Source organism: Cupressus sempervirens, chromosome 7 (assembly GCF_028749045.1).
Source record: "Cupressus sempervirens isolate cs-2001-9-10 chromosome 7, ASM2874904v1, whole genome shotgun sequence".
Lineage (NCBI taxonomy): Eukaryota > Viridiplantae > Streptophyta > Pinopsida > Cupressales > Cupressaceae > Cupressus > Cupressus sempervirens.
In genome coordinates this window covers 536,657,642-536,682,710 of record NC_143124.1, presented here as the reverse complement: position 1 = coordinate 536,682,710, position 25,069 = coordinate 536,657,642, and the positions used below count along the sequence as shown (strand labels likewise).

Sequence of the window (25,069 nt, the reverse complement as noted above, 5' to 3'; positions counted from 1 at the left end):
GAATATAAACAGTTTTAAAAACTTAGTTTTAGTAATTTACAATATTAGGTATGTGTTTTCATATTATTTATCATAATAATATTAATTTAAAACTATCTTAAAGAACTTAGAAACTTGATTCATTTATTTGAGATTTTTGTGCATATTAGCAATTTATAATTATAAGTTATTGAGGCCTTTTGTATATTTCACTAATTAATATTTATTATGTTCTAATTTATAAAATACTGATATTTTAAACGATTAGTTATATTATTTTAAAACTAAATAATTGACAATCATTTTTGTTCATAGAACGTGGCATAATTTTATTCTAGCCATATTAAAAATTCATATGACAGGCAGGGGTGACCGTCAAATTCCAGGCCTGGAACTTTTCATCTTGGCTAAGCCAACGTGGTGGGACCTACAAAACGGGTGAACCAGAAAGTAGGTGGGACGTGATTTGCTGAACCAGAATACTGTGCGCCCTATATTCTAGATTCCAATCCAACGGTGGATGTTCTCTCCAATAAGTGTGGCCATTGAGGGAATTGCATATAATGCGCTTTTGAAATTCTTCTGTGAACTGCTTTTGCTGCTGGTTATTAGCCTGCTTCACCATCTCTGGTTGGCGTAATGAGAAATTTATATTGAGGTGATTGGAGCCCTTCACTGGTAGGCTTCCTCATTTCGAACTTTCCTCATTTTGATTAGAACCTGTAGATTCTTCAATAGAATCAAATAGCAAATTTTGAGTTTTGAAATAACTTGAAGCTTAACGAAATCAGTATAGCAATGCATGGCTGCAAAAATCTGAAAATGGGAAATCAAATTAAACAACACTTGAAGCTTCATACAAAGTATAGAATATTTGCGGTTTTTTTAAACTTCGTATCAAATCGGATAAAGTCTCAATTTAATTTCTTCTTTTGTCTAGCTTTTCTGGTGTCTGGGGATCATTATCCGAGTTAGGGGATAAAATGGGCCGTCTACTTCAGGTCTGAACAGCGAACACCATGTCCTACAATTGCGCATTACTTGATACATTCTGTTTGCTGGATATGGGAAATGTACAGAGACAGTCGAATATCTTTTATTACTGAGTAGTCGCCGCTATCCTTTCGAGTGTTTTGCTACACAATGGCCTATTTTGGGAATCAAAGCCCTGTCAACACTTGAATTTTCTATTAGATCCGAAAAATTGGTCATTCGAAAGGCTATTTTTGGGGGTTTTTGAGTCTAAACGTGGTACAGGAGGTAGAGACGCACCTAAGAGGTTTGGGGGTAGGGACACCAATGCTTTGGACAGCAAAGTACAAGCTTCACTAAATATATGGCTCAAATCTAAACTAGTGGTTTGGACGGCTCGAAGGGGCTATGTCTACGTCTACCATACTCGGCGAAGTAAACGTTGAAAAGAAACGCCTTTGTCAATTACATTGGAAGAAGAAGATGTTGAAGAAATCTGTAAATTTCTGATTGAACACCCACAGCAACATAATGAATTTTCAGAAGAAGTAAAACAACAGAGTTTCAAATTAACGCTTAACTGTACTATTTTTTTCCAGCAGTATCTCACTTTTTTAATTATGATTTTTATTCTCATCATCCCATAATCTATTTTAAATCTTGATCTCGGAGACATATTTAAAATCTCTATTTTCTTTTGTTTTCAAGAATAATTTAAATGTTGTGCAGCTTTTTCAGCTTCAGATTTCACAGATTATTGAAATTCGTCTTTTCGTCCTCTTCTCTTTCAATATTAAATATCTCTTGTTGGCTTCATAAATGAAGATTTGGTTGCCGATTGGTTAGAACCCTTCACTAAATAACTAAATAGAGCAATGAGCACAAGACGGTCTGAGATAAATCCCAGGAATTTGCAAAGCTCCTCAAAACCGTCTTTTGCCCTCGTCAATTACCGTTTACGTTCTTCTTAGCAACCAGTTTGAGTTTACAATCAGTCATTAACAAAATTAAGCTGTATAGCTGTTATGTGCATATTCAGCATAAGGCTTCAGTGCATTTTCAGCAAAACCGCTGCTGTGCAGAGGATTAGAGCTGTTACAACTGCACAACCTTTAAAATTCTGATTCGAGATTTTATTTTTTATATACCCGGTTTGAAATTTTAGGCGCTGGTTCCTTTGGCGATTGCTCGGAATCGCTGCAACTAACGTGAACTGATCAGGTTAGACTTCCCTAGATTTTGTCAAGCAGTTTGTTTACCTTCTGTTTGCTGCCAAATATGACAATAAGACATGTTAATCATAAACCTCTATACGCGGTCATTTTTTAGAGTAAACAATTTATGTTCCAATTGCACCATTAAATAAGATTTGTTTTTGACTATTGGTGTATCTCTATAATCCTGTTGTAACATTGAACCTGAACTTGAAAATGTTAATTACATCCACTAGACAACTACAGACAGAAACAAAGGAATGGAGAATAAATCTGCAAGTCAATATTTAAATTTTATCTCCATGAGAGTACTTGAATATACAACAAAATCAAATTAATTTATAGAGCAACCAACCTAAGCGCTTTGGTGAGCCACCCATGTGTATAAAAACTATCATCTCCTCCTCCACAATTCTTAGTTTAATAAAATGTTTTTAGCAGAATAAAATAAATACATGTTGACTTTGTTAGGCATAGTTTTGATTTTGCTATCATTAGCACATCCTTGAACGTAGGTTGTTTTTTGGTGTTATGAAGTTGTTCCTCATGTTTAGCATTGTATTGTCATTCTTTGGACTTGTATAATTAACCACTCTACAATGCAATGGTCATGACTTGTGTTATCAATTTAATATGGTGTCAGAGCAAGGTTGTGGGATCCTGGATGCTTTTCTTTACCTGAAGTTCTTTCCTGGTCTGCCTGAGGTTAGTGTAAAGAGAAGTGCCTTTCAAGAAGGAAAGTATGATATGGCAAAATGCAGCAGTATCATAAGTGCTATTGAGGTAAAAGCACAGTCAGCAATGGCATAGAAAAAGTGGTGCTGCTGTTCTGAAGATGTTTGACAGTGAAAAAGGTGAGCACGAGGTCTGCGTGGGTGCTGTATGCAAGGAAGCACAAAGAATGATCATTAATCTTGCCTGGGAACGTGATCAGCATAAATACATCTATACAGTGCTCCCTCAATAACATTTTTCTAGTTTGGACTAAGAATCACTCTCTTCTCCATCAGATACCCCACTGGAATCTGATCCCTCTGATGCTTCCTGTTTGATTGAAGGGGAAACATTTTTGATTCCTAAAGATCTTAGAATGATTAGACAGCTTCTTATAATGTGAAAGGGCAGGAAATTAAAAAAAAAAAGTTTGTTGGAAGTAATCTTCCCTAACTGTGCAATTGCTTTTAATCTGAGACTGACTGATCAATCATCCTCAATATATTTAGTCAATGCTATGCAACAAATGTGAACGATACCGCTAACACAGTGCTAGGGGCTAAGTGTCCTTTATTATTAGAAACTCCTAAATATGTGCCAACTGTCCCTTTGTTTTAGGAATTCAATTTGTTTAACTCTGTGCACAGATCCTAACTGAAGTTTAAATTCAGTACAAACTGTCTTGGAATTTAGGTAAATGAATCTAAACCAGTGTAGGCTGACCTTGACCGATTTCTGTTTGATTGGAAGTCAACTTGAACCTGAACTTGAAAACGTTAACTACAGCTAGCACACAAAAATGGACCAAAATATGTATCTGAATTATAAATATGTAAACATTTATATCTTATAACAGTATTTCAAAAAACAGCAGAAGCTGGATTCATTTTAGCATCAACAACACAGGAAACAACGCAAGCTTCTTTTTGAGCCACCTTCATATGGAGAAGCTACCAACTCCTCACTTATAATTCAGTGGGAAATCTTCTTCATCCTGAAAGATCCTTTAGAAACAATTATACGATTTCTTATAATTGGGAAGAGTAGGAGATAGAAAAGGAAATCTACTGGCAATAATATTCCCTGACTGAGTAATCATTCTCATTATATGTGTGACTGATCAATCATCCTCATACTAACTAGGTGCTAGCTGTTATGAATTATAGGAACTCCTAACTATGAGCTGACCACCCCTCTATTTTAGGAAGTTGATCTGTTTATTTAACTATGTGCACATATCTAAACATAATTTCTAATCCAGTACAAAATGTCCTTTGGTTTTAAGTAAACAAAACTGATTCAATGTAGGTTAACTTAGAGTGGCTGCTGGTTCATTATAATTTTGTTCCAAATTTTTCCATCTAAGAAGTGCCAACATTTTGAAGCTGTTATCTCAATTCTTTGCAACATAAATGCAAATTGCGCCATGGACATTGACAAATCACTTGCAGGAATACAATATTCAATGGAGTTTTGGAATGGGGGATTTTGGGGACAAGAGCATCATCTATCAAAATTTGGGAACAGTAGTGTGAATATAAAATAATACTTCTAAAATTAATCAGACAAAAAATAAAAAATAAAAAAAAAATATATATATATATATATATATATATTAGAAAGTGCAATTGAAATAGCAACATCCATTGACACCATTTAGAGGCAGCTTAGAAGTTACATGGGTGCTCTTATCTTATAATTGTGCACCAAGTAAATTCAGGTTCGTTGAGATGCTGAACATAATTTAATTAAGTTGATTATTAATATTTAATTTTGAAAAAATATAAACTATTGCAATACTATAATTATTGCCCGGCAGTTATATTGCTAAGGTGACCATAAATATGGTCATAACACCTCCCCTGAAGGGATTTTTCCATCCATATGACATTCATCCTGCCCTAAAGAGTCATGCCAGTTTCAAAGGAAGTTGACCCTGAAAATTGATCGGTTCCACACCTTAAATCTGATCACACTTTGTCTCCTGTTGCAGGGAATGATAATTATCAGCTTAGGAAACTCTGACAATTTTTTCTTGCCTGTGGAGAACCACCAAAACTGCATATCCAATCTTCAATCGAACTTGCTAAATTTCCTTTTTGCACAACTTGTAAGTCTAAAAGAATCATACCATATTAACTAGGGAGGATCTTTCAGGATTGTGATTAGTCTTCTTTGAGAGGCTTTATGTCGTCAAGAAGGTTGAGATGAACCAAGTTCAATCCAACTGAACCACAAAAGTTTCACAAGAGAGAATGAAAGAATCCACCTAATGCAAATGAGCTCTCCAAACCTCTATTTTATACTTTTCTGGTCAAACTTTCTAAAAGACATATTTTATAATTAGCTTTTAATAAGATAACTTCCTTTTGCTTCAAAAGTTCCTATTTCTAAAATAATAATCATATTTGATATGCAAGGTCCCTTTTGTAAGCATCCAAAGTTTAGAACTGTTTTAATTCCCTTTCCAACGAGCTTTTGTGCTAAGCTGCTTTTGAAATTTGATGTAGTTAAGTAGCCGTATGAAGTAATTCAATTAAAACTCAATGATTTACTCATATTGCACAAACTGTTGGAAAACATTTGAATCGGATTATGCTGAAATGATTCTGACAATTAATAGTGAAAATTGGGGTTCATATGATGGTTTACTAGAAATAGACAATCTCTCCAACAATCTTGGGGAGTACACCAGATGCTGGACTTCACTTCTGAAAGTGTCATAGAAGTCCTCAAGATTTAATTGGGCTCATTGCCAAAAACAAACATTCTCTCTGATAAGGCTGATTATTGAGAAAGCCAAAGCTAATTACAATGGCAGAGAGACTGAGAATGGGACAATTCAAAATTACAGAGAGGTCAAGAACCAAGTTTAAGTGATAAAGGTATCTGCTTAGTTGTAGAAGAAAAAGCAACAAAAAAATGATTGTTTTTAATCTAATTGTTAAAAAAAATGATTTATTGGCTTGTTGGCACTAGGGTCTTCAAACCATCTGTGGGACAGATGAGGGATGCATAGGTGTCACATAGCTGACCTGAGGATGGCCAGGAGCCCCCACATTGTCCCTGTATTGGGTAATGTTCCCTGGTCTGATGGAAATCTTGGGGACATCGACCCTATAAGTGATAGTGGGCGGATGGTGGGGAGATATTTTTACCTCATGCTTGTGTCTTGGGGACATGCTCGCCTTAAATATGCGAGGATGTTTGGGGGGAATGGCTCCTTGTGGAACAATGCAACAAAGTGACTTGTGCATTTGAGAGTGGGGGGATTTTTAATTGCCTCTTTGGTATTTTAACTAAAAAGTCAAAAAGATAACAAAAAAGAAATGCAGAAAAAAGGGAAAATCTAGTTGGATTTAATCATAATTCATAGACTCGCACTTGGAGAGTACTCGACATGTCCAAGATTTTTGACTAGACAAAAACTCAGAAAAACTCAGCAACTTAAAGCATAAGGTTTGACAGATTTTGAAAAATCATAACCATTGAGAGTTGTTGTAATCCTTATCATTTAATTATCAGTCCAGGGTGGTGTCCATGGCGATATGAAAGAGAGAAGAGGATAATTTGCATGACAGTGTCTTCTGCTACACGCATGCGGAAATCAAAGCTTGTCTACAGCACACTTGCAGAAATTGAAACGATTAAACTATCTCCAGAAATTGAAATGATTAAACTATCTCAATACTTGTAGGATTTGAAATTAAATTACTAATCTATCTCGCACTTGCATGAATCAAATCTGCTCTAACAATTCTAAAAGTAAAATGCTTCCTGGAATCTAATTTACTCTAAAACTTTTGGAAATACAATGTTGAAAATGAAACTAAAAACTAACCTACTTCCTCAGGCTAAACAGATCCTTATTTTACCCCCACTTCCATCAATTGTTTATAATGGATTTTTTAGATCAATCTAGCGAAAATTTGGATTAGATACTCATATTCTTGGGTGGGCATTTATCCAAACTTCCAGAAAACTAAAATCGCTGTCTTTTACATTAGTCATTTTTTGTCATTCACTTCCCAATCATTACTCGGATCTCCTCAAACAGTTTTTGGATTTTGTTCCCTGTGACTGAGCTTTTCAAATCATTTTTGAATTACTGAATCTCGTTGAGGAGGGAGATATCATTGCTTTATCGGAGCTGCGTTTCACTTGTCTTCCTCTTTTTCTCTACGCAATCTTCTAATGCTGCACATGAATGAAGAAACCATTCTTCAGTTTACTTATCTGATGTCAATATAGAACACAATATTCCCATCTGGTTGCACTTACTTTTTGTAGAGATTAGAGTCAGCCTTGGTAGAAGATGGCAACAGGAAATTTAATAACCATGAGAGATCACTGGAGTCTACATGGAATAGATACTTAGCTCATTGATTTAGGAATGACTAATGCCTAATGATCTTGGAAGAATTTTGGAGTATTTAGTAGTTTGAAGGGATGTGCTGTAGCTTCCAGAGCTCTCTGCTGCTAGCATCTCTAAAACCTTGGACTTGACATGAGTTTAATAGTCTGCTCATCTGTATTGTAGCATCGTACACACGGAGAGATATTAAAAGCTAGGAAGCAATTTGGACACTTGGTACTAAAAATAAACCAAACATTTACTTTGTATTCTATCTTAGAGAGCTAAAGAACTTTCAATCATTACCCAAATCCACTTCAACACCGATTTATTATGAAGAAAGAGATGATTTTATTTGGCTAAAGATGAGACAACCACAACAAAGGGCTCACAGATTTGGATCTTGATGATGGGGATGTGCAAAGAGAAAATGCATTGTTCTATAGCCAAAAAAAAGTGTGAAAAATATGTTGTATCAAGTGTTTACTTGAATCAATGTTTTTGCATACCTTTTTTCAATGTCTGTAAAGGGTTGCAAGTTAAACTTGAAAAAACTCGTGTTGTAAAAAAATAAGAGTACTTGACAAATTACCGAGTATTCGTAGAGTTTTTGAACTATGGGTTTAGTATGCATTTGGGTAACTTGGAAAAGAGAAAAAGCAAAGCACATCACAAGCTCATTTTCCTTAAAATGGAGATGGGTGGATGATTTGCAAATAGGCCACAAATCTTTCATAAACACAACATTATCGTCATATTTAATAATATGCAAAGATCCATCTCTCAAACCTTAACATCAGAGACTGTGAAAGAGAGAAAATACATCATATAAACACAATATGATCTATAGCATATGGTTAAATTTCATACAGTAAACTAAGTTGGATTTTCCTGAAAAGAAAATAGTACATCCTTTCATGAGGAACATTGGATTCCATCTTGCCAGAAATTGCATTCCATCAACTTCAATGTGAGAATTAAAAAGATTTAAAAAAATAAAGATGAGGAGAGTTCATTAATGTTTGGACACAAACTTCCAAACCTGAGTGTCTCTTGCAGCGATCTCTGTTGTCTGTAAAATTAATGATGTAGACTAGTAATCTATTTGTTATTTTGCTCTAGAACTAATTTTAAGAACCTAAAACACTCAAACACCCAAGTACTCATCACTTGTGCTTTATATTATATGGTAGAGAATATTGCATGACTTTTCTCCACAATTTCTCCAAGCACGAGTTACAAATGACAAATTTTGCATGCCTTCTAGTCTTAAATAAAATATTGTACCACACATTCAAAATTAACTTTAAAAGGAATTCAATTTATTGCATGTCTTTCACCTTAAAAAAATATTGTGGCTTAATTTTATAAATTATTGGTTCCAAAATGAAATAAACAAGAGACGCAATGCATCATAGTTCCTGCCAATAATTGGAAAAGAAGGAAAATAGAGATTTATAGATAGAAAGGAAGGACAGAAAGAAACAACTAAAGAGAGAATGATATGTTATTATAAGGACAAGTAAAGGTAGAATGATTGAAGGGAATTTTAAAAATATTAATAATTATATTATTTTAAGAAATATATAAATAGCAATAAAAATTATATTATATGAATGAACTACTCATTTCTACCAATTCAATTATAAGTTGAAATATTTAATTTAAAAAAATAAATTGTTGATTACTTAATTCAAACTACCAAAATATCTAGTAAGTTTGAGGGGTAGTATTAATTTTACAATTTGTAAAATGGTAATAAAAAAAAATAGAGCAAGATCGTAAAATAGTAGCTAGTAAAACATAGTTTAAAGTTAAAGAAATAGCATTTTACAATTGGCAAAAATAAACATCAACGTAAAACTAATAAATATATTTAATTTAATAAATATAAAACATTTAACTCTATATTTGAACTTGGTAAGAAAAATAAATTGTGATAATTAATATTGATTAAATATTCATTTTTGTCCAAAGTGGTGTGAGGTGGAAGATAAAAATATTACTTTTTGGAAAATCTAACAACTTGTCACAAATGTGGAAAAGATAAAGCTGTAATTAATACATTCATTAATGCATGATAGAGTTGTTAGAAAATATTTGTATTTTTGTTGAAGAAAATTGAATTTTCTCCCTACCAAAAATAGTATGGTCCAATAGAGTGAATGAAAAATGTGATTTATAAAATAATAGAAAATTAGAAAAAGATGTAAACATTTGAAGTTTCTTTTAATCTTTTACATCCTATGAGTTGATTGGTCAATTGAATTGGATGAAAGCAATAACATCCTGCCTTTGGCAGGAACTAATAAATATAGTTATGCAGTTACGTACAAAGACAATTAACTTAAAGTGGACCATCTGAATGACACCAAATATATGATGACACTTGCCTAAACACACCTGATTAGCTTAAGTGCCGATAAAATGCCAAGATTGATTAATGATACATGGAGATCGGCCAGTAAAATAGAATGCCAACACCAAATATATGATGACACTTGCCTAAACACACCCAATCAGCTTAAGTGCCAATAAAATGCCAAGATTGATTAATGATACATGGAGATCAACCAGTGAAATAGAATGCCAACATCAAATATATGATGACACTTGCCTAAACACACCCGATCAGCTTAAGTGCCGATAAAATGCCAATATTGATTAATGATACATGGAGATCAGCCAGTGAAATAGAATGCCAATCCAGTGCATATCCATTGGGTAGTGTATACCATAGTTGCATGGGTACTCATACCCATACCCCTGGGACATGTACCGGGTATTGGTACACATACCTAAATAACGAATACTCAATGGGTAGTCTGTGGAGAGCATCATAGCTAAGGACCTTAGAGTAAGATTTCTGATTTTTGTTTCAGTTTTCCATTTGCATATGAACCTGTTTATCAAGCTTTTCAATATCTAATTTGAAACTTTGATACAATACTGATCAACAGTAAACTTTATCACTGTTCGACAGAAGTTTATCAATGTGCAATATGTCATTGTTATATGATTTATGATTTTCTTGTTCATGTTTAAAGTTTGCCTTCTCTGTTATGCATCAAACATTTAGCATATATTATTTTTGCAAACATATTGCAAATCTGTAACTGAAAACAATACGTTACATCTGCAAACCTTATCACTGTTCTTGTTTTGAAAAACTCATTGTCATGACTCATTTTCAGATTTTCTATAAAATATTATATTATACTAAAAAAATTGGTGTAGCCAAGCACACCAGTCCCCTATTTTGAAAAATGGCCATATCCGTACCTGTACCCAAAGTACCCAAGTACCCCTGTCCCCATGCATCCTTGGTGTATACCATGAAGTCTAATCACTGGCAGATTGAAGGTATGAATCACAACGATCACATAACCTTCTTTGAAATGACATCCTCTATACAGATGGATGTAAATGTAATTATGTTTAAGAAGTACAAACATGGTAAAGTCATGTACCTAAGTGTATGCCTCAAAAGTTCTAAACCTCTTATTGCCTCAAAATAGAGCAAAGGGAAGACTTATGTTTACTTCAAGATTTGAGGTTAACAGAGAGAAAACGGGGACGAACACATCTGTCCCACTTTAATCAATAGCCTAAATAAAGGATTCTACAGTCAACTTCTTTGATGTGTCTCTAATTCTTGTCCGAAATCTTCACATTTGGCCCAAGATTGGAGGCTGGTGGAGAATCCTTGCCAACTGCATTTGATAAAAAATGCCAAGATTATCAAAATCCCATTTGTAATTCTGTTGGTTACAACACATAAAATTCAAGACACATTTTGTGAAGGCAACAAGTCCAACAATTGTCATGCCTTATTTATTTTATATTTTCTCATTCTGAATGTAGATCTTCCAGGGCAACCAAAACCTATTTTGGAACCATGCTTTGTACTTGTAAGTGGTGGTAGAGATTAGTGAGTTTGGCATTGCACCCAACCAAGCCTAATACAATGATCACACACCAATAAGCTACAACTAGTTTGAATTGTAGTTACCATATTTTGCATTTGTGACATCCATAGCAGATTCTTTTACAGATTATAAATTGCTACCACAGACTGCTACTAGATCCCCAACATTTTGCCGGAGCTGAAAGTTTCATATAACCTATGAGGTTCTAGCAAAGTGTAGAAGAGAAAATCTTAACTAAGAATGTAATTACATACTAATAATGTACTTCTATCTTATATTGGAGCATTAATGAAAGGTAAATAAAACAATGCAAACTCAGAAAAACACTATATCTTCCATAACTTTTCGGTGATCCAAAGTGATATATTGATGCAGTAGTGGTATGTTGAGTTTCTTTATAAGCCCCCCTATATAGCAACATATACTTGCAAATTTTCTCCTATCAAAATGCTTCGGGAAGGAATGGATTTCTAAAGATGGAGGAGAGAAATGGAGGGTTAGATTTAATGAGAGGATTTTTTAATGTGAAATTCATAGGGAAATGGTAATAAATGATAGTGGTAGGTGAATAGAGGGCCAAGATTGCATTGATCAACTGACGACGAGGATTGGAATCTGATTATAGTTTGAATTGAATGTAGTGAGAGATGGATGGCTAGAATTAGTTTAGTTAATTAATGGCTAAGATTAAAAATTATTTTCATTTTGGAATTTGATTTAGTGGAAGATAGCATTGTAATTTAAGAACTGCTGGTTGGAAGTAGATGGCTAGGGTTATGTTTGCTAAATGGATGGCCAAGTTGCAAAATTAATTTGCATTTGGATTGAGGGAATTTTAAATCAGAGGAAATGGTGATGTGTTTTTTTTATTTGATGGGGGAGATTAAATATTTTTATATTATAAATTGATAAAGAGAATGAACATTATCATATTGATTAAATAAACTATTTCATAATCTGAATTAACTAATGTTATGATTAGATTAAATAAGTAATTTATTTAATTTGTTGGCGTGGAAGGAATAACCTAATTAACTAATCAGAACTAGAAGAATTGTGGACTAATCGATACTTGCTGTTGAATTTTAGGTTGTCTGCCTTTTCTCCGTATTTGAAATGGCACTGTTTCAAAGAAGAATAACATATAGATGTTTGATGAAATGATGAGAGGAGGAAAGGTGCCCCAATTTATTGGAGGAAAATGAAACTGGTACATGGATAAGGGAGATGCAAGATGCCCTCGTTGATATGGGATAGAAATAATAAAGGAAGACAAGGATGGAAAATGGATATGGGATAGGGGATGCATACTCAATGGAAGGTGGGCAACGATAGAATAGATTCACTCTCAAAAAATAGGACAAAAACTAAGTGAGGAAGGGGCAAAAGTTGGAAAATGATGGGAAGGGAGGGGGCACAATGATGGAGATGAATTATGCCCTAGATGTTGGGATATGGATTTTAGCATAGGTAGAAGATTGATGTTTAGTGTTTGATACTACAATGCTTAAATGGATATTCGATGTGATATGACTTATGATAGGAATAAAAGTTGGTGATTGCAGGTACATTTGAGGATCATCGTGGAGATTTCAAATGCATCAAGCAATTTCTTTGCACAAAATAAGATAGAATGCTTGTAGTAAATAAAGATCAAGGCTACACATTTTTCTTACGCACAATAAGACTAATTCATAATCAAGAATAACAAGTGAGGAAGGGGCAAAAGTTGGAAAATGATGGGAAGGGAGGGGGCACAATGATGGAGATGAATTATGCCCTAGATGTTGGGATATGGATTTTAGCATAGGTAGAAGATTGGTGTTTAGTGTTTGATACTACAATGCTTAAATGGATATTCAATGTGATATGACTTATGATAGGAATAAAAGTTGGTGATTGCAAGTACATTTGAGGATCATCGTGGAGATTTCAAATGCATCAAGCAATTTCTTTGCACAAAATAAGATAGAATGCTTGTAGTAAATAAAGATCAAGGCTACACATTTTTCTTACGCACAATAAGACTAATTCATAATCAAGAATAACAAATGAAAGATAATGAATAAACCATGACACAAATTGATCAATAATAAGAAACTCAAGAAAAGAGATTACTCGATGCAAATGTTCAAGAGACATAACATAATATAATGGGCTATGATGGCCTCAATGGAGTATTTAGGTGAGTTGAAACAATAAAAGACATAAAGATATAAAAGAAATGAATAATCAACAAAAGAGCGTAATTAACAAAAACAAAACAAAAGGTACAAAATAGAGGATACAAAGATATGAGCAAGGTAAAATAGGAGAGGACCTAAAAAGGACACCAGTGAGGATGTGCCTTTTGAGTCATGTTGCTTGTCCATGATAGCTAGATGACAATGAATTTGTCTAAACCAAGCATTCTTCCAAGAATAGGTTAGAGGATTGCTTTAGGGGCATTGGTCTAGGTTTGTGATGTGCTTGCATGAAGCTAAATTTGATTAGGAGTCACTAAATAGAAGAGTAGTAAGTCATGCTACTAAATGTGCTAGAGAAAATGTTCCAAGAGTTCTTCTCAGAGAAAAGGTCAATTGATGGCCCTAGTCCATAGTTTCTATAGAAAAGGGAAGGTGATAATGTGTGGATGAAATGGATGGAGTAGGACAAATGATGCCTCTAGGTCTAGATAATGATTACATATAATAAGTAGTTTTCTTATTTACACTATTAGATTTATTTTTAGTATCTTAGGTTCTTGCTATATTCAGCTTGTTCTTCTAGAACAGTAGTTAATTGTCATTCAAGTTTTCTTTTTAATTTTTCTCAGTTAAGTCTATTTTTAGACTACACTATAATTAGCGTCTGTAAGCTCCATTTAAGAGTTTGTTTATTGTTAATGCAAGATTAATTTATTCCATTAATTTTGTTATAACAATTTCACACACATGATGCTTGCAAGCAAGTTTTCATCACGGTGCTTGCTTAAGGGGCCATGGAAATGGTTTTCACAAGAGGGCAGTTTTTCTCTTCAGTTTATTATTTATTACTTCATTTTTTTGATTTGTGGTCAAGTGCAGAAGTGCTCAAGAAGCACAGTGTTGAGAGTTTCTTCTAGTTCCCAACTCTCTCGTGTTGTCAACCTGTATGCTCTTCATCCATTATTTGCCATGATCAAATAGGGATCAAACCAATCAGATTGAAACATGGGTTTCTTTTCTCTTTGATAAGTGACTTATTTTATGAATTTTTATTGGACAAGATCACCAACTTGGAATCCTCTAGCTTTGATACATTGATTTCAGCTTTGGCAAAGGCGATTTCATTGCTCTTTAAGATGGTTGAGTGCACTGAGCCCATGTTCATTTAGGAACTCTAAATTGTGCAACTTGGTATTCTTATACATCAATTAGATTTTTCAAAGATATCCACAATAAAGGTGGCTTGATCTCAATTTGTAAAATTGCTTTAACAATGAAAATTAGGGAATAAGGCATGGCTTTGGTTGGACTGTGAGTGCTGATGTAGTAGGCTCACTAGACGATGGATTTGGAGGTGCTATTTGAGATCAATGTTATTGATGATTAGTTAAAGGATTTTTATAAGGGTTTTATTAGATGCCTTGGTTTGGTTGTTATCTTTTGGGTATGTAGTGGATTACTTGTGGTTGATGTGAGAATTTGTAGAGTTTGAACTTCAAAATTTTTGAAACATATTTTTGTTGTTAATGATTATGTAATTGGGAATGCCATATTAGCAAATGATGTTAAGGGTAAACATGGAATTACATTTTCTGGTCATACAAGTGATTGGAATTTTTTCTACCTATTTTAGTATTTTGTGAAGTATTTGCTGGTTGTGATGATTTGCTTGTGTTTGTCAAAGGAAGTAGGATTGATATCTATTTTTATTGATGAAGTCAAGGCCTTAAGTGGAGAAGGGCCATGAGTACTGGTAGGCGGCAAGGCTTGATATGGAGTGACAAAAATCTCCATGCTCTTGACAAGTTATGAATTTCTATGTATTGACAAGCATTATACTATAAGGAAAATAATATTTTATGCAAAGGATCTTTTTGGCTTGGACAAAACTATTAGTAGGGTTCTATGTATATTGTCATGAACGCTTTTAACAATTAGGTTTGCCTCATTTGTGTCAAAGCCTCACACCAAGGTATTGTCATAGCCCCTATGATAGAGTGTTGTGAAGGATGGTGAAATGAGAGACATTTTAGATGAAGGATTTTCTGTGGTTAGATGTGAGGTCAAGTGGAAGGGCTTGATGTGTGAGGTAGGCATGGATGTCATGGTACATAGGATTATTAGAATTGATAGTGTCATATATCATTGTAGATTTGGGACATCATATGCAAGGTTAAATAAGTGATCCATTTAAATTTGGCTTTTTGATGTGTCCTTTGACATATCGAGAAGAGACCCTATCGTAGCTTTGGCGTTTGCAATTGTGTTATTTACTCGTGGTATTTGCTCAAAAGATATGTGATTGAAATATCTGCTAAAGCTATCTATCAAATGTTTGTATGGGATAGGTTTGTTGTCCTTAGTGTGATATCCATCATTGACTTACTGCATAACTAGTTGGGAGTCGCTAAAGATTAATAATTGTTGGATGTTTCATTGTATTGCTTGTTGAGTACTAAATCAATGCCTCATACTCTCCATTATCAAAGGAAACTTTGAAGGACTTAGGGATGTGCCCTATGGTTTGATAGATAGGATTATGGTTCCCAAATCTTGATTAGTGAAGGAACTATTGAAGTAGCTATTCTATTGTTGTGATCCTAGGAGATTGAGGATAAGATTCATTGGGAAAATCCATAAGGAGAGCTTGAATATCTCCCAACAACTTTTTTGCTAATTGATTTGTGATTAACTATTCCTTAATTGCTTTTGCATCCATATACTAAATATTAAATTCACTAAGGAGCATGTCCCATTTAGCTATTAACCTTGTTTAAGTAGTTTTTGAGAGAAGGCACCTGAGTAGGTTGATCTTGGCTATGAGTTTTACTTTGTGTAAGAGCATGCAATATTGTAGCTTTAGAGAATCAAATATCATATTTGGACAAGCTATTTCCATGAGCATATAATTAGCTTCATATCCAACTAATGTTCTTCTTAGCATGCAATTCTCTCAACCATGGTCGTCATGCTATGCAAGTAGGGCACCCAAAGTGTGTTGTGTAGTTGAAATGTACAACAATGACAACATATTGTTTAGATGCTGTAAGAATTGGTTGATTTGCTAGATGTTACTTCATTTTGATTAAAATCCTATTGACATGTTTGATTGCAGTGGTTTTCAAGATACATGGTTGACATTTGTGTATGACACGAGCATTGAATCTTTTGATGGCTTGTAATTTTACCTCTACACTATGAAATTGTTGAGGATTCCAGGGTGGAGGCATTTTTGTAACAACTTTAACATTGGAGCCTATTTAGAGTACCCGAAAGCTGATTGAAGCCTATGTCTAGGAGTTAATGTAAATCTTTCTTGACAATGATGGGAGCTTCTAGGGGTGCATATTGTATAGCTTTTGTTTTCACATGTTTTCAATCTGGTTGCATAAGGTGATGCATGTCAATTGAAAGATCTAGCCTTGACTTGATTGTATAGGTCTTCTCAAGATCCATGTCAGTTGTGATTTGAGTGATTTTGCATTATCATTTTTTCCCAAGTTGAACATCCTCTACTAGCAAAGTTGACCCATCGTGAAATTGAGCTCTACATTTATAGATGTCTCTCCTTGTTCTTCCCCAAGGGGGTGGATGATGTATTTTTCTTAGTAGCCTTCTTGAAAATTTTCGTATCTTTTGGATGTTTATGACTGAGATAATTCTTTGTTCTATAAAGTATCCAACATTTTGAAACCTTTCTTGTGATTTCCTTAGCGAATATGGTCTTGGAATCCCAAAGATTTTCAAGGCTATGGGGCATTCATTGTTTTTGTAGTAGGATGGAAATCCTTTTTTGAGACCAAGCCAAGAATTATCATAACTCTCAATGTATTCATTTGCGAGGAGATTGGCTTGTATGAAAATTGTTGAACCATACTGGACTTTGTTGTTCTCTATAACTTGCTTTCAGCTCAGCCATCCATAGGAACATGAATATAAAGCGAGTTTACCTACACGAAAATCTTGTTGCTGATATACCCCACAACTTGTGTTGACTTCTTGAAATTGGATTTATGGGGTGGACAAGTGCATGGTTATGAGAGGTCACTTGGATCAATGCGAGATGAGGATTGTTTATTTTTGATAGAAGCAACTATTAATGTGCTTAAACAATGATGGGGTTTTTGATATTGTTCATCCATTCATCTTGCAATATTGGAAGGGGTGGGTGTTGGTGGGAATGATAACCTTGATGCCTTCATGAAAGAATTTGAGACATTGGGGGAAGGTGAAACAATGGCTTGCATGATGTGAAATTGTGGGTGTCCTAGAAGAATGTTCCAAGAGAGGTCAAGATCAGCAATGTGTCATAGGGTTCATTGTTTGACTAGCACAACTTTTATTAGTAATGTCATTGTCCCTTCAAATTCTCTCTTTGCATTGCCATAAGCCTTGGTATTGAAAAAGATGAACCAGCTTGAGGGTTCAAAGATTTAACCTATTGCTGACCTTATGTTTTGAAATGCTAGCTTCTATATGTGAAGGGCAATTATATAATGGATCCAAATGTGACTCTCTTACTCCCTAAAGGTGAAATGATCTGGCAATAAAAAGATGATCAGTAAACTCTTGGAAGTGGGAGGGATTGATGTTGTGAAAGCCCCTTGAATCTGGTAGGACCTTGTCTAATACTTCCCTATGAGTACCTAATGTTTAGAGGTCCAAGATTGATATGTGTGCTCATGTGCTGTTTAATAAGGTTGTATTGCTCATTGTGGAGTCCCTTGAATATAAGCCCTACCATGTTGCATAGTTATGACGATTAAATGTTTGGATTTTGATGGTATGCATGTGGCTAATAACTTACTCAATGTTGCCAACAATGTAATCATAGTCATGAGGTGTCCTATGATAAGTGGATATTATGTGTTGGGGTGCTTGGATGACAAGTGTATTGATTGTGCTTCCAAAAGAGTTCTTGATAGATTCCCAAGCGAGTGTTTGGCAAATGTGATGGTTGCCCTTTCATTTCAATGTCTCCTTTTTTGATTATATCTTTGATACAATTTTCAGGCTTCATGCATTTGTTGGTGGCATGGCCTTTGACTTTGTGATACAACAATCATTTCTTGGTACCAAGCCAATTTAGGTTTTCTTTCATCATATGCTTTAGTATAGGTAAGATAATAATGCCTTCCTTTAGTACTTTGTATAACACTTTGTCCATAGGCTCTCTAGGGGAGAGTATTAGTGCTTTTTAATTTCTTGATTGGGCTTCCCTTAATGAATAGTGTCATGCTTTGCCTAAAGTTACGAAAAAATTGTAACACAAAAATGAATGCCGAAAAGATTAAGCAAACCTAGGGTTTGTGATTAACAAGTATTCAAGATACTGACTTCATTATTAAGGTCAAGACAGAAACAATAGTATAAGATTCTATTAAAGAAATGGGTGACTTTATTAAGGACCCAATTTCATGTAAGAAAGAGAAAGTGTGTGTATAAATATGATTTGAATCAATTCAGGTTAATAAGGGGCAGAAAATATGTTTTAAGGTTATGATTAACAAAGGCATTGATTATTGTGAAGGTGGCAATTGATTCCTTTGTGTTAGGGTAGCACTTGAGTTTATAAAGGCGGAGATTTAAATCAAGTCTTAAACTTATAATTAATATGGTATCATGATAGCAATTAAGCAAGAGAGCAGCACTTGGAGACAAACAAAAATCAGTTTTTGAGGATAAGTCATGTCTATTTGAAAGGAGAGTATGGCTAGTAGATAGGATGCGCCTCTCAATGCCAAGGGAGGGATACACAATGAAGATGGGAAGCATACAAAAGTAAAAGATTGATCAGCACTTCTTTTCAAGACAATTTGCAAACTCAACATTTGCAAATAGTAATCATATATATATATAATTTTGATATTTTGGTACAAAGCATGGTGCATTATGTGATAATCTAGTTAACTTGTTAAGTGTCTTCATTTGAATAATGCAGATATTCCATTGCCTATAATAGATGCTTAATTAGTAATGTAGTAGGCACATATAACGACGATAACGATTCCTTTAAGACCTACCATCATTAAACCATTCCATTATGGAGGGGAATTTGGTACATGCAATGAATGCAAGTAGCATAACTTGGCTCATTCAAGATGTAGTGACCCAAGAGGGACCAAGAGGCTCAATGGCAAGTGCCATTCTGCGCTCTTGGGCTTGATGTTCAAGCTTGAGACACTTTGTGTGATCCCCCATAGCACTTCATGATGCATATGGGTTATTGGCGAAGATCTTAAGATAATCTTACTTTTACATTATTTTAAGTATAGCGGTGTTTAGGATTCTTGTAATTATATTGTAGAAATATATATATTTTCTCTCTAACATAATAATGACTACAATGCTCTTTGGAACATTATTAAGTATATGTTTATTTATCTATTAATATCTAATTCTGTTATAGGCTCTAAATCAAGGCATTAATCAAGACCTCATTTAAGAATTCTTGGTCAAATCCCGATAGGGAACACTACATATAGTAGCACTTGGGTGGTTTTGCATACCCTAGACCATTGCATCTATTGCTCCATCACTAACTAGATCTTGTTTTTATTGACAAACATAGGATTTTTATTGGTTTTCATCTTTGATGAAAATTCTCAGAAGTCCTTGTTGATTAGGGCTTTTTGATTTGTGTCCCTTTTTCAATTAATTCACCAAAGGAGGTGTGAGCCCCTTCTTGATTAAGGCTCTTTAGAATTGTATCCCATTTTCAATTATTTTGTCAAAGGAGTTGACACAATGACCTTGTAAATGAGAAGCCATTTCAATGGTGAGATTGGTGATGAAGATGTAGACTAGATGTTTCTTGGTATAAGAGATGGGAACATGCTTGGAAGGCTTCACCATTATTGCACTAGGAGAAGCTATCCCCATTTTTAGCTTGGTTTTACATAAGCTCATCATGGTCGATTAGGGCTCAATGTTTTAGAAGTGTTTTACAATTTTTGTCACTATATTAGAAAATAGGAAAATGTTACCATTTTGTAGGTGAATGAACCACTCGAGGGTTTGGCCTATCTAGGCCCCTAGGGAAAGTTGGATTAAGAATTCATCATAGGCCACTTCTTGGAACACCATATAGAATTCCTTGAGGTAGTTACACAAATCTCTTTTTTTGAATTTATTTCATTAGGCTTCAAAGTGAAGAGAGAGGGTTTTGTGTGAGTGACTAGTCAAGAGGACAAGGGCACAAATCCTTAAATTTATATCCCTTTTGTTGACTAGATGACTTGGCTTGTAGGTCCATATTGACATCTTTCATTTCTCACCATTCTTGGTTGAATGAGGTGGTCAGATTTTGGAAGGGAAGACTGGTATGGTTAGATTGATAGTTTTGGTGTGAGCAAACTTTTGCAACAATCGTTGTCTAGGGTATGGTTTATGTTGTTTGTGGCTTCATTATTGGTTTCTCTTCCAACGAGATTATTGGTGTTCAGGATGTCATTATAGGCATGGGCATGGCTATGAGACCTATCATGATCACTACGAGGGTGTAATGGGAAGGGAAACTTTGACCTATGATGTAGTAGGGTTCAAATTTTCAAGAAACTTGTCTCTTGATTCTATGAGATGTCTTGGAGGAAGAATCCATTAAACATAGCTCCTTGAATCAGAATTGAAAAGTTTTCTTGGACGTGTATTTGCTCCAATTATGCAAGATTTTGTTGTCATCATAGTAGGTAGCCCAGTTGCATGAGATTCTTCCTAAATGGACATTGTGAGATTGGATTTTCTTTTCCAATGTCCATATCAGTGTCAATTGGTGAAATAGAAAGCATTTGATTTGATTTTGACTTGAAAAGACATTTTTTTGGATGAGTTGATTTTTTTTTGGCTTTTATTTTTTGGATTTTTTGTCTTTATATTAAACATGGATTTGTGCTAAGGGGGTAGACAAAGTAGTCACTTAGATTATTCAAGTAACTATGTACCCACTTGAGAATCCATGTTGAAAGTAAGATCCATGAGGAGGCACCGGCCACTTTTGATCCTAAAGATCTTGCTATACTCCGAGAGGAAAGGAAAATGCATGTGGTAAGTAACTTTTTGGGGCTTACCACTTATTGGTGTATTACAAGTGCGGACAGCCAAAGTGGTTAATACAAGGTTTGCTAAGGGGAGTCCCCAATATGCCTAAAGGTATGTAAGGCTCAAGTTTGTGAAATGAGGGACATGCCCAATAGTTTGGTGCAAGAGAGTAACACATTCTCTGCTTCCATTTTGCAAGGTATAAAGTTCTTTGCAAGCTAGATAAAAATGACAAATGTACCTCAATGGGAGAGTCTTTTGATTCTCTCCCAAATTTTATACGCTGCTGAAACATGAGTGTTCTGGTCACCTTGGTTGAGGATATCCAATCAATGAAGAGAAATAAAAAGCGACACTTGAACTTTGATCTCCAAGATTGCCCTAAGCAGTGACGAGAGAGAGCATACACAAGTGCTGCTATTGTGATGCAAGTGGCGAAGGATGTTTTTATATTCTCAAGTTCATCTTGTGGCATCATTGGAGATCATGCACACACTTAGCCAAGAAAACACAAAAATCTATACTGACATGTCAAAGAAAGGTTAATTTCCCTTACTAAAAAGAAAATGTGTGGACATCGTTCTGATTTTTGTTCTTCTAGAAAGGAGCCTGCAGTCACCATGAGGGAGCAGTTTCATGGTTTGTATCTGACACATGATCTAATCTTTACTGGAAAGAGATTAGATTTAATTGGTGAAAGGAAAATGAGTCTTAACTTTACACCTGGCCCCTAATTTGGTTCATTCTGTTTTTGATAAAATTATTAAATTCAATAGATGTCTGTTCTTTTTGAAGTTTCTGAAAAAGCATATTGAAGTGCTCCCTTAAAAATGGAACTTTCAGCAGTCCATATAAATGATATGAGCCGATACCGATAATACTTGTTCATGTCACTTCACTGTAATCTATTCAAAGGTGTCACAGGAAATCATCTAAAGCCTCTGGTAAAATCTATTGACATTGTTCCTATCTCCTGACATGATGTAATTTTTCTACAGCTAATGCTTGTAAATGAATTGTTACCTTTTCTTAAACGCTAGGTTTGCTATGGTTAGCATTCAATTGATTATTGAGTTGTCAAGAGAACACTATAGAAAATACCACTAATAAAAAATAAACCACATATTGCTGGGATTTCACAGACTGAGCCTGGAAAATCCCTACCACAGGCACAGTTCTCTGTCTTGCTTGGGCCCTATAGCTGAACTGGATACATAAATTACCATTAGTCTTGCACAGCATGCTCCAAAGTATACTGCTGCCCGCGCCTAATAGTACACACATTTTCTATGCATCTCTTATTCAAACTTGGTAACTCTATTTGAACCCCAATGCCTAGCCAAAAGATTCGCTATCCGGGCTTGGAGCCCTGATGCCTGACCACTCTTTTAGGCTAGAGCTGCAGCTTCACTACTAAGCGAAATTTCTTTGTTCTGAAAAAGTAAAACTGCTGACGCAACATATTTATGTTAAGTTGAAAAGGAAACAGTTGTAAGACTTCTGTGAAGATTTATGCTGATTATGATTTCCATCTAGTTATAATATTTTAATTTTATTGATGATTATTGACTAAGAAGCATGAACAGGAAAACTCTCCAGTAGTTGTCCTGAAGATAGCATTCTATTTCTGTTATTTATTATGGGCTTCCATTCTTTGTTTCCTCAACTTGTTTTATTTTGCTAGTGCTTTTTGGCGCAGATAGATACTGGTTTTGAAGGGCATAATGGCAAACAATGCAAGCAAGGATCTGCTTTCTGGCACTGTTGGAGGAGTAGCACAATTGTTATGTGGGCATCCATTTGACACAATCAAGGTAAAGTTGCAGAGTCAGCCAGTACCTCCTCCAGGCCAACCTCCACGCTATGCTGGGGCCATGGATGCTGTCCGACAGACAATTACAGCAGAGGGCCCTCGAGGCCTGTACAAAGGAATGGGAGCTCCATTAGCTACAGTGGCAGCAATGAATGCAGTTCTTTTTACTGCAAGAGGGCAGATGGAAGCCTTAGTTAGAACGGCACCTGGGGTTCCCCTTTCTGTGGAACAGCAGGTAATTTGTGGAGCAGGGGCAGGCGTTGCTGTGTCAATGCTAGCATGCCCAACTGAGCTAGTGAAGTGTAGATTGCAAGCTCAAAGTGCTCTTGCCACTGGAGAAGCTACTGCAGTTGCCACTGCTGGGACAACAACAGGTCAAGGATTTTTTTCCCAATTTGTTCATTTATTAATTCCTTTGTATTCTTCTAAATTGCCAGCTTCAATTTTAACTGTAGCTCAATTGGCTGCATTTCTAGAATCAATAATTATGCATCACAGGGACTGGTGTAGTTGTAGTGTGATGTGATTGGTGTAAACTTCACCATTCTTGATAATAAATGATGGAGTACATCAGCAGGCTTCAAGCATTGAGCTGAACTGTTGAGGTTTGCTTTATACAATGGGAAATAAATCTACATTGTTAAGCATCCAGCATGGTGCATAGAAATTTTGAGATTTATTTCAAAGTTCAAACCCACTAAAATCAACCTCACATTGCATGGAATCATGGATTAAACCTCAACAGTTCAGTGCAATTCATTTGTACATCATTTGAGCTCTGCTGATGCACCCAATAATATGTTATTGGTAAAAAAGTTGTTTTCCCTTAAAGATTAGCATATAATGTTTATATTGAGCCCTTCCAAATTCCTATAAAACAGGTGCATCCACAGCAGTAGCAGCCTCCATCAAATACAATGGACCAATCAGTGTAGCCAAACATGTTTTAAAATCTGAGGGAGGGATTTTAGGACTATTTAAGGGTCTCACTCCTACTTTAGCACGAGAAGTGCCTGGAAATGCAGTTATGTTTGGTGTCTATGAGGGAATAAAGCAGTATTTGGCTGGAGGACGGGATACTTCTGGATTGAGCCAAAGTGCTCTCCTTACGTCAGGTGGGCTTGCTGGTGCTGCTTTCTGGTTGGCTGTATATCCAACTGATGTTGTGAAGAGTGCTATCCAGGTTGATAATTACCACCAGCCAAAGTACTCTGGCTCAATTGATGCATTTAAGAAAATTGCTGCTTCTGAAGGTATCAAAGGTTTGTACAAAGGCTTTGGGCCTGCCATGGCTAGAAGTGTTCCTGCCAATGCTGCATGTTTCCTTGCTTATGAGATTACAAGGTCAAGTTTGGGATGATAGAAATTTTTAACCAGAATTCTGGTGTAATGCACAATTTCAACAAAAAAAAAATGATTTGGGGAATGAGCGCTTTCTTCATTCAAAAGCTGCTTTCAATTCTACAGTTTCACAAATTTTAATCATCTCTTTTAATGAAATCAGCTTATTTTCATGATCTTTATTCATTTTTAATGAAATTTCATCTGTCTTTCTCAAGGCCTAAAAGCTGTTTACCTCAGTATTAGAGCCTATATATAGACTTCACAATTGTGCTGTTTTTGCATCAGTTATCTTATCATTTACAAGCAAGTTCATAGCTCATTGATTTGTGATTTTTAACATGCAACTGAAAGGAAAATACAACAATTGCACGATTTTCATCCACATCTCATTTGCCAACAATATAATTGTACTGTAACTGTGCTGTTTGTTTTAAATTTGAATTGTATGGAAGTATCAAATAGGTTCTGGAGTAGTTTTGTATCTGTGCTTAATACATGTGTGGGTTGAATCAAACCAACTCTTTCTA

General features: G+C 35.1%; 1 protein-coding gene across 2 annotated transcripts; it reads left to right on the top strand.

The window, feature by feature from the left end:
• The first annotated feature begins 570 nt into the window (after positions 1–570).
• Positions 571–24,721, top strand: LOC149547878 (mitochondrial carnitine/acylcarnitine carrier-like protein). Of its 2 annotated transcripts, none has more exons than XM_089791928.1 (3): positions 571–657; positions 23,085–23,572; positions 24,080–24,721. In XM_089791928.1, exons 2-3 carry the CDS (start codon positions 23,110–23,112, stop codon positions 24,556–24,558), a joined length of 942 nt encoding a protein of 313 aa, XP_089648054.1. In that variant the 5' UTR covers positions 571–657; positions 23,085–23,109; the 3' UTR covers positions 24,559–24,721. The 2 variants fall into 2 exon arrangements, with proteins under 2 accessions (XP_089648054.1, XP_089648053.1); XM_089791927.1 differs by having other exon boundaries at positions 23,070–23,572.
• The last annotated feature ends 348 nt before the right edge of the window (positions 24,722–25,069 follow it).

What these genes read in the sequence shown, in the direction of transcription:
- LOC149547878 (XM_089791928.1), top strand. Translation starts at nt 23,110, where the DNA reads ATGGCAAACAATGCAAGCAAGGATCTGCTTTCTGGCACTGTTGGAGGA. An exon ending in CACTGCTGGGACAACAACAG is followed by an intron (nt 23,573 to 24,079) that starts GTCAAGGATTTT and finishes CCTATAAAACAG; the next exon opens with GTGCATCCACAGCAGTAGCA.